Source organism: Danio aesculapii, chromosome 3, assembly GCF_903798145.1.
Source record: "Danio aesculapii chromosome 3, fDanAes4.1, whole genome shotgun sequence".
Lineage (NCBI taxonomy): Eukaryota > Metazoa > Chordata > Actinopteri > Cypriniformes > Danionidae > Danio > Danio aesculapii.
The window spans coordinates 25,397,635-25,415,972 of NC_079437.1; the positions used below are offsets into that span (position 1 = coordinate 25,397,635).

General features: G+C 33.2%; 1 protein-coding gene across 2 annotated transcripts; it reads left to right on the forward strand.

Annotated features, from left to right (window-relative positions):
- The first annotated feature begins 538 nt into the window (after positions 1 to 538).
- adap2 (ArfGAP with dual PH domains 2) lies at positions 539 to 16,261 on the forward strand. 2 transcript variants are annotated; one of them, XM_056453502.1, is made up of 12 exons: positions 539 to 830; positions 3,665 to 3,795; positions 3,965 to 4,056; positions 4,715 to 4,797; positions 6,052 to 6,161; positions 6,846 to 6,995; positions 7,156 to 7,239; positions 12,840 to 12,902; positions 14,251 to 14,328; positions 14,694 to 14,930; positions 15,013 to 15,089; positions 15,128 to 16,261. In XM_056453502.1, exons 1-12 carry the CDS (start codon positions 743 to 745, stop codon positions 15,192 to 15,194), a joined length of 1,260 nt encoding a protein of 419 aa, XP_056309477.1. In that variant the 5' UTR covers positions 539 to 742; the 3' UTR covers positions 15,195 to 16,261. The 2 variants fall into 2 exon arrangements, with proteins under 2 accessions (XP_056309477.1, XP_056309476.1); XM_056453501.1 differs by having other exon boundaries at positions 545 to 830; positions 14,694 to 14,922; positions 15,013 to 16,261.
- The last annotated feature ends 2,077 nt before the right edge of the window (positions 16,262 to 18,338 follow it).

The window sequence follows — 18,338 nt, forward strand, 5'->3', positions numbered from 1 at the left end:
AAGACTAAACTTGGGCCGGCAGTGAAAATCTAATAGACGTCTAAGGATAGGCCAATACTAGACTAGTCATCAAATAAACAGAAATGAATGACTACACATGTAAAGTCTGACTAATCTGTCTGAGGTCTAGTTTTGGGCTATTCTTAGGTGTCTTAGATTTTCACTGACAGCCTAAGTTTAGCCTTGTTTATGTCAAGCTGTGCGTTTAGATGTTTGTTAGACGTCCATTAAACAAAATTGTTTGCTGGGTAGGTAGGAAATAAACTTCTATTATACTGTTACCAGGACACTATAAATGGTTTAAAACTTTAATGAGACGTTATTGGTATTTTGTGTTTAATATTTGAATCTTTATTCAAAATTTATGGACGGTCAATCACTACAATTCGCATTAGCACTATCATTAGCAACCAGTCATCATTTATAACGTTAAATTACTAGCGTACGGTGTTTATGCTGCTATTAATAGAGCATATATTTCAATTACAGCTCAGTGTTTGTTGTTTTCTCCAGGAAGTGAACACGAAGGGATTTTTTGGGTAATTGAATGCTTGCGGAAGACCTCGCTGTAGCCGCTGCACCACAACATTTGAGGCGCATTTGATTGTCGAATCTGACGCGACAGGAGTGTTTTAGCGACCGAGTGACTGAAATAAACCGCGAAACCGCACCCTGCACACGCCAAAGTCACAGGCAAGAGAGGAGAAACTAATACCTATATGTTTTTAAAAGCAAATCGCCTATGGCAAATCGGGAAAAGAACAAAAAGATACTTCTAGAGTTGGTGAAGCTACCAGAGAATAACTGCTGTGCTGACTGTGGAGCTGCAGGTGAGTACAGTTAACAGCTATTGTCTCTCCATTGCTTTAAACTGCATTCACTCACAGACCGTCTTTTTTGGAGTGCATAGAATTATCAGAATGTTCTCCGATATTGTTCATTGACATCCCGATTATTAAAGTTTAAAGCTAAAATATTGTAGGGGTTCACAGTAAACAGCTTGTCATGGTCGTGGTTTCACCAGTGGCTCTAATGGATAATATTCGGCTTCAGTGGCTTCAATAAAAACAAACTGGAATTTTTCAAAGACATTTAGTTGAAATTTGATTTGTAAAACAATGGCTTTCTGTCACATTTTCATAATCGAAAGTCATTCATTGTTTCAGATATCAAAAACAATTGAAATCGCCTTTAAATATTAATTTTCTAGCCAATAGGCTAATAAGAATATTGTAGTCATAGAATATTTATGTGTGACCTTTCATGAAATCAGTTTTACACTTATTTTGTATTACTTGTTTTTCTTGTTAAAAAATAAACTCATCCTAAATTATGCTTGTCAAGTATACTGACTGAATTGGGTCAGTTATATATTAAAATATACAATATATATATATATATATATATATATATATATATATATATATATATATATATATATATATATATATATATATAAATATATATATATATATAAATATATATATATATATATATATATATATATATATATATATATATATATATATATATATATTTAAGTGGAAGCTAAGCACATCACTTATTCACAATTTAGTTTTTTTTTTTTTGTTTTGCAATGTACTACTACACGTTAATATATGATTGTTTACTTGTTAAGTAATTGTAATGAATGGAAGTATACCTTGAAACATAAATTGCAATGCATAAGTTTAAGAACTGATTCTCATATTTGGTGAGCAGGGCGGATTTAGTGATTTTGGGGCCCTTAGCAACTCCAGCCATGGGGCCAAAGTCCTGAAATACACCCTTTCTATTTTTATTTAAATTGCTGATTTTTTATATCACTCAATCATCTTTTCAACATTTTAAATGAATGGAATCTCTTTTTCTTAAAATGAATTCACAACTAAAAATAAGAAATATATTTTTTTAAATAAATTTGACTGCTGGACTGCTCCATGATGGATATTTAATTAGGTAATATTATTATTCTTACATTATTTTTTATAATATTTGATTTGAATGTATATTAATTAATATTTAATTACATTAAAATTGTATTTGTTTGACTCTTACCATAAAAATATGGTAGAAAACGATGTTTTATAGTTTATATATATATATAATTTATACCTCTAGATATTTATTGGGGGCCCCCAGACTTCCTGGGGCCCTAAACGGTTGCTTACCTGGCTTATTGATTAAATCCACCCCTGTTGGTGAGTGGTGTCCTGTTTTATGTTACTTATTTTGCTCTTGAAGTAGTGTCCTTAACAAATCTTTTTTGTATTTTTAAATGTTTTGTACTTTTTTACACTACCAAATAAGATTCACTTCAACAAGTTTTTTGTTTTTTTACTTATTCCATCCCATATATAAACTTAAAAATGACAATTTATAACGCAGTATGTAAAACTGCAAAAATTTAATTGGTAAATTAGTTAGAAGAGTAAACACTACAAGCAAAGTGTACTTTAAATGCGCCAACTTAATTACCTAAAGTATTATATGTATTCAAATCGCACATAGAAACTAAATCGCATCATACTGAACTGCCTCAAGACATGGGCGCTTTATAAATGCAGCTAACCATTTAGATGGATTAAGTGTCCAAGAAGATGCCCAAAATCATCACACGCAAAGACCCAGAGACTGTTTGAACTGGATGGCTTCTGTATGATGTCTGAAATGGCCTTAAGCAATCACTAAATTCACTACAGAATGTTACGTTTTCACACACACACATACAAATTGCATGTAAAGGCATTGGACTTCCAAAGTATAATACTCACTACTCACTACTCATGAGTACTTTTAAAATGTCTACTTTTTACTCATACTTTGAGTAATATTTACAACAGATACTTTTACTCTACTTGCACTACAAGTAATTGTGATTTACTTGAGTAAGATTTTCCAGTTCTCTTTCCACCACTGATAACCATTGATATTCATTGGAAGAAAGATACTGTGGAAGCCAATGATTACAAGTTTTCAACATTCTTCAATGAAACCTGTAACCATTGACTTACATAGTATGTATTTTTTCCTGCTATGGATGTCAGTTACAGGTTTTCAGCTTTCATTAGCTTATCTTCTTTTGTGTTCAAAAGAATAAAGAAACTCACCAAAGGTTTGGAACCACTTGAGGTTGAGTAAATAGTGAGAAAAATGATCATTTTTGGGTGAACTATCCCTTTAAATGCAATTGTAAGTATTTTTCTGAGAAGTACATAAACATAGAATAAAGAAAATATACAGTTGAAGTCAGAATTATTAGCCCCCCTGTATATTTTTTCCCCAATTTCTGTTTAATGGAGAAAAGATTTTTTCAACACATTTCTAAACATCATAATTTTAATAACTCATCTCTAATAACTGATTTATTTTATCTTTGCCATGATGACAGTAAATAATATTTGACTAGATATTTTTCAAGACACTTCTATACAGCTTAAAGTGACATTTAAAGGCTTAACTAGGTTAGTTAGGTTAACTAGGCAGGTTAGGGTAATTAGGCAATGGTTTGCTCTGTAGACTTTCGGAAAAAATATATATAGCTTAAAGGGGCTAATAATTTTGACTTCAACTGTGTATATGTATATATATATATATATATATATTGTAAGGGGTTTCGTGAATTCTAATGTATAAATTTGCATGTTTTTTTTTTCTTTTGAAGATCCAGATTGGGCTTCATGTAAATTAGGAATATTTGTGTGTCTAACCTGCTCCGGAACTCATCGCAATCTTCCTACAATAAGTCGTATCAAGTCCATTCGTTTAGACTTCTGGGATGACGAACTTGTGCAGGTAAAAATAACCTTGTATGTGCTACAATTTTTAACGATTAGCTCAGATTGTGTTTATTTTTGTTTGGTCATCATTATTTTACATTTCATAACCTAATGGTCACATTAAGTCATGAATGTGAACTATAATAACTATTGTGTTTCCTTCCAATGCATCGGTGGATGAGAAGTTCATGAAAGCCAATGGAAACTGCTCTGCCAAAAACTTGTATGAGAAATGCGTGCCTGTCTTTTATTACCGGCCACATCCACATGATTGCGAGTAAGTTGTCCAGCTTTTTTCCTGACAAAAAGTCCTGTTAAGCACGCATTGCATTATTTTACACCTGAAATACTCTGTTAGTTTGTACCATAGTAGAACAGATCGAAGTATTTTTATTTTTAAAAAAAGGGATAATTCACCCAAAAATGTAAATACTGTCCTCATTTGCTCACCAATTACTTGTTCCAAACCTTTATGAGTTTCTTTCTTGTTGAACACAAAACAAGATAAATAAAAATGTTGAAAACGTGTAACCATTGACTTCCATTCCTACTATGGAAGTTAATGGTTGCAGGTTTTCAGCTTTCTTCAAAATATCTTCTTTGGTGTTCAACAGAAGAAAGAAACTTATAAAGATTTGAAACCACTTGAGGGTGAGTGAACTATCACTTTAAAAAGGCTGATCAACCAAATATCTTACTGGCAAGGAAAAGAAAAGTCTGTGTGCTATTGTTGGTCACAGAAAGAGGAACTACAGGTTTCTGGTATTTTTAATGCTTACACACACTGCACATTTATTAGCAGAATATATGATCTTTTTCAGCGAAGCTATATATATATATATAAAGTACATTTATTCTCAAATGTATATGTAATTCAAACATCAATGATCTCCAGTATGTAACTCAACACAATGCATTCTATGTACACTCTATAGGGTCCTTAGAGAACAATGGATTCGAGCTAAATACGAAAGAATGGAGTTTACAGAGGAAAAGACTGAAAGACCTTACACAGCAGGTGATCCGTTTCAGTTCCCATATGCTTGCTTTTATCCCTAGTACTTTAAAACATATTGCATATGTACAGTACTTGTCAAAGTTTTTAAAACATTAAGATTTTATATGTTTTAATGAAACATTTATGCACTTAAACATACAATTAAACACTGTTATTGTAAAATAGTGTTACTTTACACAAATCTAGAGATGTGCAGTTTATGGAGAAACATATGAGTTGTTTGATATGGTTGCTAGGGTATTTTTAGGAAGTTACTAGGGTGTTTTAAGTAGTTTCTAGGGTAATATGGGTAGGTGCTAAGTTGTTGCTTGGGTTTTTTGAGTGGTTGTTGCTGGGGTGTTGTTAGTTGTTTGCAAATAATATCTGAAAAATTATAATATATTGTAAAATGTCATTTAAATTTTCAAAAAATATTGTCAAAGCTGTGTGACTAGCATCTTCAGGATCACATGATCTTTCTAATATGCTGATTTGCTGCTCAATAATCAGTCCTTCCCGTTAAAAAATCTTTTAAAAATAAATATAAGAATATATGCTCTGTGTTATGCTATGTTATACTGTGTGATATGCTACATGAACTCCTGAAGAAAAAATATTATCAGACATACTGTGAAAAATTCCTTGCTCTGTTAAACATAATTTGGGAAATATTTAAAAAAGAAAGAAAAATTCAAAGGGGGGCTAATGATTCCGACTTTAACTGTATGTGTTCAATAGAAAGTATTGTTTTTATTTAACAAATATGCATTAAATGAAACATAATAGTAAAAAAATGTCTAAATTGTTGTGCGTTGTTATTTTGGGGGGATTTTGTAGTTTCTGTCCATCAAAAAATGTCCACAACATACTAAGCTGCAAATGTTTGTAATGCAGATTAGAACTAGAAGCAATTTTAATAACTGAGCATTAATATTAATTTAAGCATATCAGTATATTAGAATGCTGTTTGCTGGATCATGTGACACTGAAAACTGAAACATCAGTGTCAGCCAATAATAAGTTCATCTTTGCATTAAATGAACAAATCCATTTTAACATATATTTACATAGAATTATTTCAAATTGTGCTAATATTTTCTAATGATGTGTTTAATTCATTTCAATTAATAATGCAGCCTTTGGGAGCAGAAGAAATTTGTTTAAATATCAAAATGTTTCCAAACATTTCATAAGTATTGCAAACACTGTGTAACATTCAAAGTTTACTGTTTAATAACATTATTTATCTACAAAATGATTTTTTTCTGGCTATAGATGTTTATGAGGGCATGCTGTGGAAAAAAGGAAGGGATAATGGACAGTTTCTGGAGAGGAAGTTTGTTCTTTCAGTGCACGATTTTACCCTGAAATACTACAAGGAGGATGTGAGAAAAGACTTTTTGTTGAGCAATGATGTTTGCGCACCATTGAGAAACAAATTTGATACTTTATTGAAAACATATTTCGTACAACACAGCACAAAATGGAATATGAGTTCATGTTGAAGTCAATCAAACCTGATAGCTGGGCATTTCAGTAATCCAGTATCCAAAATATTAATGGGATAGTTCACCTCAACAAGTGTATTAACTCACCCTCAAGTGGTTCCAAACCTTTACAAGTTTCTTCAATCTGTTGAACACTAAAGACTCTATTTTAAAGAAAACTAAAATCCTGTTACCATTAACTTCCATAATAGGAAAAACAAATACTATAGAGGTCAATGGTTACAGGTTTCCAACATTTTTCAGAATATCTTCTTTTGTGTTGAACAGAATGAAGAAATTCAAGGTTTGGAACAGGTCATTGGCGAATAAATGATGACCATATTTTCAGTTTTAAGTAAACTACCTTTATCACAATTCTAACTCTAAAGTCTCCTGTTTAATTTTTTATTTGTAGATTTTATAGCAAATTACAGTAAAAAAGAGACAAAAATAATTATAAAAAATGTATAAATCGTATCAACTAAAGCACATCTAACTAAACTATTTAAAGAAATATTAAAATGATCAAATCTAATAATGACTTATTAGGTGCACAACTGACTTTAAGCGATTCATTTTCAGGAATCAAAAGGGCCAAAGGCTACTATTTATGTAAAGGACCTCAACGCAACCTTCCAGCCTGAGAAGATCGGTCATGCTCACGGTCTCCAGATCACCTACTGTGTAGATGATCACACCCGAAACCTGTTTGTTTACCATAAAAACGGACAGGTAAACATATTTTGTCATATTGTTTTTGCTTTATTCCACAAACGATGCAACTGTACTACTGTTTTCAATGCTCTTGCATATTTTTTCTCATATTTAATTTAAATTTGATTCAAAGGGAGTGTGATCACTAAGCATTTAATCTGTAATTCCTCCATTTTAGGAGATTGTCAATTGGTTTAATGCAATTAGAGCGATTCGCCATGCCTACCTGAAAACAGCCTTTCCAACTGCTAGTGATGTAGACGTAAGTATATTTGATATACTCGGTTTTCACTTCAAATGGGGCTATTTACAGCTGGTAAATTTGAGTTTTTCTGATTGGATAGCTATCTGATCATGAAATATATCCGTGTCAAATGCTAAATGACACAATCGACAGATACAGTGCCACATTTTTTTATGTTACAGCCTTATTCCAAAATGGATTAAATTTATTTATTCCCTCAAAATTCTACAACAAGAGCCCATATTGACAATGTGAAAACAGATTTTTTTAAAATTATTGCAAATTTATTAAAAATAAAAAAGCTGAAAAATCACATGTACATCAGTATTCACAGCCGTGAAGCTCTAAATTGAACTCAGTTACATTCTGTCTCCACTGACCATTCTTGAGATGTTTCAGCAGCTTAATTGGAGTTCACCTGTGGTAAATTCAGTTGATTGGACATTATTTTTAAAGGCATACACCTGTCTATATAAGGTCCCAGGGTTGACAGTGCATGTCAAAGCACAAACCAAGCATGAAGACAAAGGAATTGTCTGTAGACCTCCGAAACAGGATTGTATTGAGGTACAAGGCTGGGGAAGGTTACGGAAAAAATTCTGCTGCTTTGAAAGTTCTAATGAGCACAGTGGCCTCCATCACAGTGGCCTAGAGCTCGCAGGCCATCTAAGCTGAGTGATTGGGGGAGAAGGGCCTTAGTCAGGGAGGTGATCAATAACCCGATGGTCACTCTGTCTGAGCTCCAGCGTTCTTCTGTGGTGAGAGGAGAACCTTACAGAAGGACAACCATCTGTGCAGCAATCCACCAATCAGGCCTGTATGGTAGAGTGGCCAGACGGAAGACACTTCCCACCTGGAATTTGCCAAAAGGCACCTGAAGGACTCTCAGACCATAAGAAACTAAATTCTCTGACGTGAATGCCAGGCGTTACGTTTGGAGAAAACCAGGCACCTCCCATCACCAGGCTAATACCATCCCTACAGTGAAGAATGGTGGTGGCAGCATCATGCTGTGGGGATGTTTTTAAGACTAGTCAGGATAGAGGGAAAGATTAATGCAGCGATGTACAGAGACATCCTGAAGGAAAACCTGCTTCAGAGTGCTCTTGACCTCAGACTGGGGCGACAATTCATCTTCCAGCAGGACAAAGACCCAAAGCACACTGCCTAAATATCAATGAAGTGGCTTCACAACAACTCTGTAAATGTCCTTGAGTGGCCCAGTAAGAGGCCAGACCTAAATCCTATTGAACATCTCTAGAAAGATCTGAAAATGGTTGTACACCGTCGCTTCCCATCCAACCTGAAAGAGCTTGAGAGGTACTGCAAAGAGGAATAGGCAAAAATTCCCAAAGACAGGTGTGCCAAGCTTGTGGTATCATATTCAAAAAGACTTGAGGCTGTAATTGCTGCCAAAGGTGCATCAACAAAGTATTGAGCAAAGGCTGTGAATACTTCTGTACATGTGATTTTTCAGGTTTTTTATTTTTCACTTTGTCATTATGGGGTATTGTGTGTAGAATTTTAAGGAAATAAAACTAATTTAATCCATTTTGGAGTAAGGCTGTAACATTAAAAAATGTGGAAAAAGTGAAGCAATATGAATACTTTCCGAATGCACTGTATACACAGATAATACATTTTTATGTATTTATTGTGTTTTGTACAGTTTTGGAGTGTGTCGTTGTAGTTTGCACTGTCTGGAGCCAGCTCCTAAGCTTTTCACTTATCATAGCACACATGCTGCTGCTGATGTGACAATAAAGGGATTTGATTTAATACATGCAGTTGACCTCATAAGGTGGTCTGGGATGCACTACAGACGAAACCAGACAGGTCAGAGTGGTTCTGGTTGTTAAAACCACATGTAAATTATTTGCAAATAGCCTAGTGGTTAAGTGTGCCAACACACACCACTGAGGTGCTCACATGGCCCACGTTCGATTCCCTGCTTAAGGTCTTTTGCCGATCCTTCCTCTCTCTATATGCTCCACTATCCTTGCTCCTCTATCTTATCTTAATATAGGAGAAAAGCGCCAAAATGAAAATGTGATTTTTTTTTTCGAAAGTATTAAATATCAAACAGCACAAATACAACACACAACTCAATTTAACATCCAATGCAATGCCACATAAGACAGTTTGGGATTTTTGTTTTGTTTAATGATTTTTTCACTGGTCATTAACTATGAAATGATAGAATTAGAATGATAAATCAATATAAAGTGGCAGCATTAACAACAGAGATATATCACGCACATGTAGTAGCCTATATGGAGACGAAAAATAATAGAAAAAATATATTATTTTGTTCATTTACAAAGGCACAGTTTTGTTTTTGTGGGAGTAAGTTATACACAATTAATGTAAAGCCTTTACAATTTTGAATGTCTTGTGGATATCTGTATGACCAAAAAGATGTTTAATTTAGCATATAATGAAAGTAAATGCAAAGCCTGCTGTGTTTGCTTGTAATCAGTGTTAATTTTGCTGCCGAAAAATTTTCGTCATAATTTTTGCGACAAACAAGTTTCTATCGATAAAACAAGATCAAAACTAAATAAAAGTTAAGTGATTATGACGACAACTATAATTTAAATATACTGATATTACGCAGGGTTTCCCCTGCATAAAACATATGCTGTATAAGTTGGTGGTTCATTCCGCTGTGGCGTCCCCAGATTAATAAAGGGACTAAGCCGAAAAGAATGATGAATGATATTTTTGTTGACTAATAAAAACAAGATGAGAATGTGAGTTTAGTTGAGCACCAACTACTGTAACACCAGCTACAAGAGTAAGGCCCAATCCCAATTCTACCCCTTAGCCCTTCCCGTTACCGTGCAAGCCAAGGGGTAGGGGTGTCCCAATTCTCTTTAGTTTGAAGGCGTAGGGCTAGGGAGTAGGGGTGAATAGCCTTTTTAATTAGAATAGAATTTTTCAGGACCACACTCGAAACCTAATAAGTCCTGTATAGGAGTCCCACAACATTCTGAAACATGATGACACTGGAATACCCTATCATTAATGTCTAGTGGCTGAGAATGAGCTTTTTACAGTGTCTGCTATAATGTTAATGTTGTTTTTGGTGTGTTTACATTGATGAATATGGCCACTGTGTAAATACACAGTACATTACGATCTTATTGCCACATTAGATCGTTATGATAACATAAATACCAAAAAATAGCACAACTGGAATAACTACAGCAATCACGGTCGTCTGATCTCACATGAAGCAAGAGATCGCGATGGCATATGATGATGTGTGCAGGTGCTGTAGTGCTGTCCCAATTCTTAGGGGTAAACTTTGAAGCCCTTCCCCTTAACCCTCTGTTACCAAGGGGAAGGGGAAGGGGTACAAAAATAGAATTGGGATTGGGCCTAAGCTTGGTAGACTGACATTGCAAAGCTGACTTTTTTTAAGCCCTTTTAAAGATTTAATGGCTTGAAACTGTTCAGCAAACTGGTTAAAAAAACTAGTAGTTCACCATGTCAAAATAAAGGGTTTGCTAAATAATTGCACATCTCGCATTTTCAGTGGGCTACGGTTCTTACATGTGGATTGATTGCTGACACATAATTTTACATAGTATTTATGATATAAATAAGCAATGCCTATTAAACTTTTGGTCTTCAATGGAAAGGCTATTTTGGAATGATACTGTTTTATTTCATTTTAAGTTAGAATATTTTTTATAAATGTATACAACATTTTAATTACACTTAAGTTAAACCAAATATATCTTAGTCAACTAAATCTATAGTACATTTAGTCAACTAAATCTAAAATGATTCAGAAGACTAAAATATGACTGAAATTAAAAAGGAGTTTCAGTCAAAAGTCTAAGACTAAATCAAAATTTGCTGTCAAAATGAACAGAGCTTGTAATGACGTTTTACTGAAACATGACTGGAGAACATGAAATGAAATCATTTACATGCTAAATAAGATATACTGTATAGCTCAAGTTTGTAAATAAATAATAAATATAAGTAAATAAAACATGGTGAATCTGACACTTTAGCCAATGTAACCTTAACCAGTGTTAATTTGCATATAGTTTAAGATTTAAAGATCGAAATCATGAGTTTAGCTAAGGCACATTTATGTGGCCAAATGTAAATGAACCATTCAGATAGCTGTCCAATCACAGACCAGGTGTAAACAGGTCCAGTGTGTCACCAATTTACATTTAAACATGTCAAAAACACAGGTAGATCCTTCTACTGTTATAGATGTGCTCGCATTGCCACATAAAAGGGAAGTACTGCAAGTTTCCCCTTTTCCAAACGATTGTACTTCCTTAAACCATTAATGCTTTAAAGCCTGTCTTCCCTCCTGTTTCACAACATGAATGACCGTCAAACACACCCCACACCACTACAATGTCAACAGGGCATGAAAAAATTGATTTTGGTATTTGGTAACAATAAGCCCATTTGAAATTGTTTAGCGTATAGAATGATCTATGTATAATTTTAATTCATACTATAGAGACATTTGTAATATATAAAACAGGCTTTTTAAAATAATGGTTGTGAGTATCAAAAACAAATGATAGAGCATACGAGTTTGAATTTACTGAATGACTTTTGTGCTACATTTTCATGCTGATTTTTTGTAGTGTTAGCATTAAACAGTTTCACTTTGTAGCAGTGTTGGGGAAAGTTACTTCGGAAATGAATGCATTACAATATTGAGTTACTCCCCCAAAAAAGTAACCAGTTGTGTTACTTAGATACTTTTTATAGTAAGTTACTTTTAGTTACTTTTTATGGTAAGTAATGCGATAAGTTACTTTTAAGTTACTTTTTTTCTGACCTGGCTGGGCTTTTTTTATTATTATTTTTTAAATAGAGGAGCTCTGCCATCAACAACACACTGTACAACCTTGATTTACCTTAAAAGAAATTCATGTGGGATTAGGAATTGTTATTATCTTGAGAGAATTTCTTAATGCCAGAGCTATAAATGTCGTATATACAGATTAAAGTATTTAAAGTTTAAAGCAATGCGTTTGCTACTTTTGTACTTTTTGTCTCATTAAAAAGTAAAGTCACTGTCCATTCAGATAATCCTCTTTTTTCTTTTCTTCCATGTGTTCAAAATAAGGAGAATATTTCCATCGCATGAGTGTAAGGCTCTGCTGTCTTCATTTCTGTCTGTTCCTGTGTTATCTCATTGCATGCAAGATTCAACTTGACTATGATCATTTTAATTCAGTTATTTATTTATTTTCAAGTGAATAAACTAAACTAAAAAGTAACATTTCTTTTTAAAAGTAACTCAAATATTATTACATATTTTTTAAAAGTAATACTTTACATTAATTGTTACTTAGAAAAGTAATATTATTACATACTCACATTCACTTGTAATGCATCACTTGTAACCCCCAACACTGATTTGTAGTTTATTGGAATGACAAAAAAAATGGTACAAAATAACATTGCAAAAATGCGAACACCAAAGTTTACTCTAAATATATTGAAAACAAAACAGTAAAATAGTTGAAAAGCAAGTTTTTGTAGCTTTGTTTTCTCGTGTACAAGGTTAATTTGCTTATTATTAATCACCTTGATTTTAAATTGCTATACCATTATTTTGTTTAAAGATAATGCCATGGATCAGCAGAAATTACCTCAAAGAAGGTTATATGGAGAAGACTGGTCCACTGGTAAGAGGATTTTCTCTTCCTACACGTGTTTCTCTTAATTTTTTTTGCATATTTAGAAATCTACATTTTCCACTATAGAATGGTTTTTTGTGTGTGTATGCATAAAGTTCACAAGCATTTAAGAATGAATCATTCAATTCACTCTATAAACACTTATTTACACATACCAATACACTATTATGTTACACCACTGTGTACACTACATGGGTTAGTTGTCCCATTTTGGTCTTCTCATGATATGTGTGTACTTTACAAAGTGATTAAATATACATAGAAAGCATATAATAAACATGCTATAGTTAATCACACTTTATAGTGAGCTTCCATTAGTTAACTGTAGTTCAGGTATTTACTAATATGAACTGAAAATGAACAATCCTTGTACAGCTTTTATTAATCGTAGTTCGATTTACTAATCCATTATTAAAATTCAAAGTTGTGCTTGTTAACATTAGATGATGGACTATGAGTTAACATGAACTAACAATGAACAACTTTATTTTCATTTAGTTTAACAAAGATGAATAGGGTATATGCACAAGCTAGTGTTTCTTCCCATACTGATAAACTTCCGGTAAACGGTTAATGTGACTTTTTTCAATTTTATAAGATTCTTTTTACAGCATCAATGTTGTAATGTAATTAAAATATAATCAGTTAAATAGACTTCAGCATTCATTTAGGTGTTCAAGTGTAAAACATGCCTGTCAGGATCAGCAGGCAAGCGCAGAAGCTTCATTGAAAATACTGGGGTAAAATAAATGTTCGTGTTTTAAAGACATGGCGCGGAAAAAATTAATTTAATGCAGTGTTTCTTGTACATTCTGAGACCCACTTTATATCCTTAATCAATCAGGCAGTGAAGATCGTTGATTTTTAAAGAAAATAGACCTTAAATGCGCAGATTTTGTAATGGCATACAGTTCACCTGAAGCGCTTGACCCAAGTTATTGAAAAATTAAAAGTCCTTCTGCATATACCCTATTAATACTGTAATAAATATATTGTTCAAAGTTTGTTCATGTTAGTAAATGCATTAACTAACAAACATTATTGTAACGTGTGACCCATATATTTATGTCAGAATGAAATCACAATCTTTTGTGGTATAAAAACTAATGTTTAACATTTTTGCTCAGAAAAACAAACAAACAAAAGTGAAGCTTTATTACATAACATGTTTAACATCTGCATGATTCAGCATATTATATCATTCATATTTCTCCTTTTTGATTTATTTTTCTGTTGTCTAATGAACAGTATTCTTGCTTCTTTAAATAAAGTCAAACAACTAAAGACATTTTACTACCAGTTATGTTGAGAGTGAATGTTTGTGTGTGTTAAACAGCAGCGAGAGCCGTTCAAGAAAAGATGGTTCATCTTGGATTCTATGGACAGGAAACTACTCTATTTTAAAACACAGTTGGTATGTCTTTTATTTCTTGTTTTTTTTTTTTTTTTTGCATTCTCCTTTCCTACAGAGCTAAATTTAGCTCTTTTAATGTTCAGCAAAAGACAAATAGGATTTCCTTGCCGAAACGCGTAGTTTTTTTTTAAAGAATTAGCCATGTGAATAAAGGCTTTTTAAATTTTCCACATTTTTCGAGTGCCTTGGGCTGATTTTTGTTGTTGTTTTGATGAATCCCTTACCCAAAGAGCACCGACCAAATATTTGAGCTACCCCTGAGCGCTTTTGTTTGTTTTTGGACAAACAGGATAAGCTTCATGTTTGTCTTTTTCCATCTGCATTAATTCGTACTCATAGTGAATTGTCTTTTTTTTATCCTAAAGGATGCCATTGAGCTTGGGGTTGTTTTCATTGGCTCAGAGAATCATGGCTATTCGGTGAGAGAGTGTGTTCCTAAAGGCACACGAGGCAACAAATGGAAGTGCGGAGTAATTGTGGAGACGCCAGACCGGCAGTTTGTCTTCATGTGCGAACAGGAGCGTGATCAAAGAGAGTGGGTGGAGGCCTTGAAAACCGTTATCTCGAAACCCATGATGCCACAAGATTACACAAGTAAGACTGTAACCATCTTTATCTGATGTGTGAATTAAATAATGCAAAACATGACTGAGTTGTTAGCTAAAATATTCTACTTTCTTTCAGCCGAAGCCAATATCCGTAGACGAAAGTGAACATAAGACTGGATGGGACAGTAGGCTCAGAAGACAGTGCTGGACTCTGTCACAAATTATATTAAACCAAAACCTGATATTCCTAGAGAATGTAGGGTTAAGCGTTTGAGTACCAGAGATATTTTATGCTATGGGAAGTTTGGAAGAATGTGACTGCTTTTCTCTTTTTTGGTGCATTTTGGGATGTGAAACCAAAATTGCAGTAGGTCAAGTGAGGACAGATCCACTGGTTGAGTTTTCTGAGGGTATGAAAGGAAATCTTCAACGAGAGATCCAGACACAAGCTTTGACTGAGGAGTATTGTCTCTGCCCTGTGAGAGAGAACTGAACTAGACTCATGTGACTTGTGAGTCCTCATGCAGAAGCTGAGACAGACAATACAAGCTTCAAATAAGGAATTACGCATGTATAGAAATAGAACTGCATGGGACATGAAGAGTGTGACGAAAAGGGTACTTGTAGAACACCTGGGTTTTATTTAACTGACATTTCAGCTGCTTTTTTTACCCTGATTTATAACCACATGGGCGACTGAAAACAGATTTTTTTTATATGCTTACTTAATTTTCTCTATATTAAAATTGCATGGTGCATAAATGTTTCCCATTTCAATAATGTAAAATAAGTATTGGTCACAATTTTTCTCAGAAAACATTTAGGAAGGTGAAGTTTTCCCCCACACGTCGGTAACATCAAATGTAATCCATACGTGCAAAGAAAACTAGACAAATTATTTTTTGTTTGTCATGTGTATTAAAATGGCACAGGAATAAAGTATTAAACACACGAAGAAAGGGAGGTGTAATAAGTCATGGAAAGGCCAGACAGCAGCTGAAATCTTTCAGTAGTTATTAATAATCAGCTCTGCCCCTCATCAGTGTATATCAATATTAGCAGCTTCAGTCCAACATTTATATTACCATTGTGATGAAGATGAAACCAGCGTTGATATTTCAGCAAGACAATGATCCCAAACACAGCCAATGAGACTCTACAGCTTTCAGAAAAAGAAAATAAAGCAGCTAGAACGGCCCAGCCAATCACAGACTGGAATCTGATTAAAAAAATATCGTTTTATAGTTCTGTTGTTCTATAGTTCTAGATGTTTCATACGGTTGATGTATGGGAAAAAACTACACTTGAGCAATGTATGTAACTCATCTTGAAGCTTTCATTACCAAAAAAGCATTTTATACAAAGTATTAAATACATTTCAGAAATTTGATGCTTTCTCCTTATCATTCCATAATTATTGCACATAACATAATAATATATATATATATATATATATATATATATATATATATATATATATATATATATATATATATATATATATGTATGTGTGTGTGTATATATATATATATATATATATATATATATATATATATATATATATATATATATATATATATATATATATATTTAAAATAAAAAATAAAACAGTTGTGCGAGAGATATTTGCTCCAGACATATTTTATTGTAATTAACGATCTGCGAGCAGTTTAAAATCCATAGACAAATGAATAAAAAAATGTAGCTATTAATTCAAGATATGGAAAAAAATATGCATTGTGTTGGTTATTTAATATTTTAATTATTTAGTTAAAAAACTGTAGTAGGCTATTGCCAGCAAGAGTGCAGCACATGAAGCACATAAATATGACACATATATCAGTTCAACAACAACAAAAGAATAAGACACTTGCACTTTAAACACAATTATCTTTGTTTAAAATTATCAGTTGCCATAAAAAAAAACCCAAACGTATGAAAAAGCATCATACACGTCAATAAACTAATAATAAATTTGATTTAAAAGAATTATTTGATGAACCCACGATCCTGCCATTAAAATTAGACAGATTAAAAATCTGTCATTAAAAATTACTTCTGAATGTTTATGATTATATATAATTATTTGTGATTTGCATATTTATAACAACAATTTTTTCATATCATTTATGACATTGAGGTTAAAGTCCCTTTGCTGAAAGCTATAATTAATGGTTCCACTACTATATAAAACAGAGTCAGATTCACCAGTTTTCCACATTTATTTCTGCATTAGTGTTTCAGGCTAGATTTAAAAAAAATCAACATGGCAGAAGTAACTACTACGTGGAAAAAAATGTTACATCTTATAACTCAAAACTTATCAAATCATAATACAAAGTGTATTATTGTTATTGTATTGTAAATATTGGCACACATGGCTGCAAAGAACATAAACAAGACAAAATGAAAATTGTGGCTCAGGATTCAGACATGTGCTGCACTGGAACTTTTAAAACATACAGTGGTAATTTTCAATATGTCGACACATTTCTTGTCACACTACTATTGGCAGTTTTCATCATTTTTACACCTTTTAGTTTTCTGTGAGCATTTGTGATTACATTCTGCATGCCATAGTTTTATCAATGTGCATGATACTCAGCAACACTTTCTCCTTCATAGCCCACTCAAGACTTCTTTTTTGGTAAATCTTAGTCTTTTTAGGGTGACACAGTGGCTCAGTGATTAGCACTGTCGCCTCACAGCAAGAAGGTCGCTGGTTCGAGTCCGGGCTGGGTCAGTTGGCATTTCTGTGTGGAGTTTCATGTTCTCCCTGTGTTGGCGTGGGTTTCCTCCTGGTGCTTCAATTTCCCCCACAGTCCAAAGACATGAGCTATAGGCAGGGATATATTGAAATGTATTTTAAAATAAAATACCAAATACCTCAATTTTACGTGTATCAAAATAAATGACAAAATACAGCAGCCACAAATGAATCAAAATAAATTACTGTATTTTTGTATTTTGAAAATACTACAAAAAACTTTTACAAAGGAGCATGACATTTCTTCACAAACCTTCTATTAGTAGGCCTAATGGATCAATCCCTTCACCATTACACTGACTTAGTGAAAGACTTAGCAAAGATCAAATTTTGTATTGAATATGCTCCTTTTTTCAGCTGGTTCTTTCTTGATTTTTATTTTTATTAAAATTACAGGTTCTAAGTTCTGTTTGTTAAAATCAATGTTTTTTGCAGAGTCTCAAGACTCAATTTAAAATAAAATCCTGATAAAAAAGTCCTTGACTAGAAAGGTATTTAAAATATAGCCATATACAGTTAAAGTCAAACTTTTTAGACCTCCTGTGATGTTATTTTTCTTTTTCAAATATTTTCCAAATGATGTTTCACAGGGCGACGCAGTGGCACAGTAGGTAGTGCTGTCGCCTCACAGCGAGAAGGTCGCTGGTTCGTTTCTGTGTGGAGTTTGTATGTTCTCCCTCCGTTCGCGTGGTTTC

Coding starts and splice junctions, on each gene's coding strand:
- adap2 (XM_056453502.1), top strand. CDS start 743: ATGGCAAATCGGGAAAAGAACAAAAAGATACTTCTAGAGTTGGTGAAG. Junction 831..3,664: donor TGCTGACTGTGGAGCTGCAG/GTGAGTACAGTT, acceptor TTTCTTTTGAAG/ATCCAGATTGGGCTTCATGT. Junction 4,057..4,714: donor CCACATCCACATGATTGCGA/GTAAGTTGTCCA, acceptor TACACTCTATAG/GGTCCTTAGAGAACAATGGA.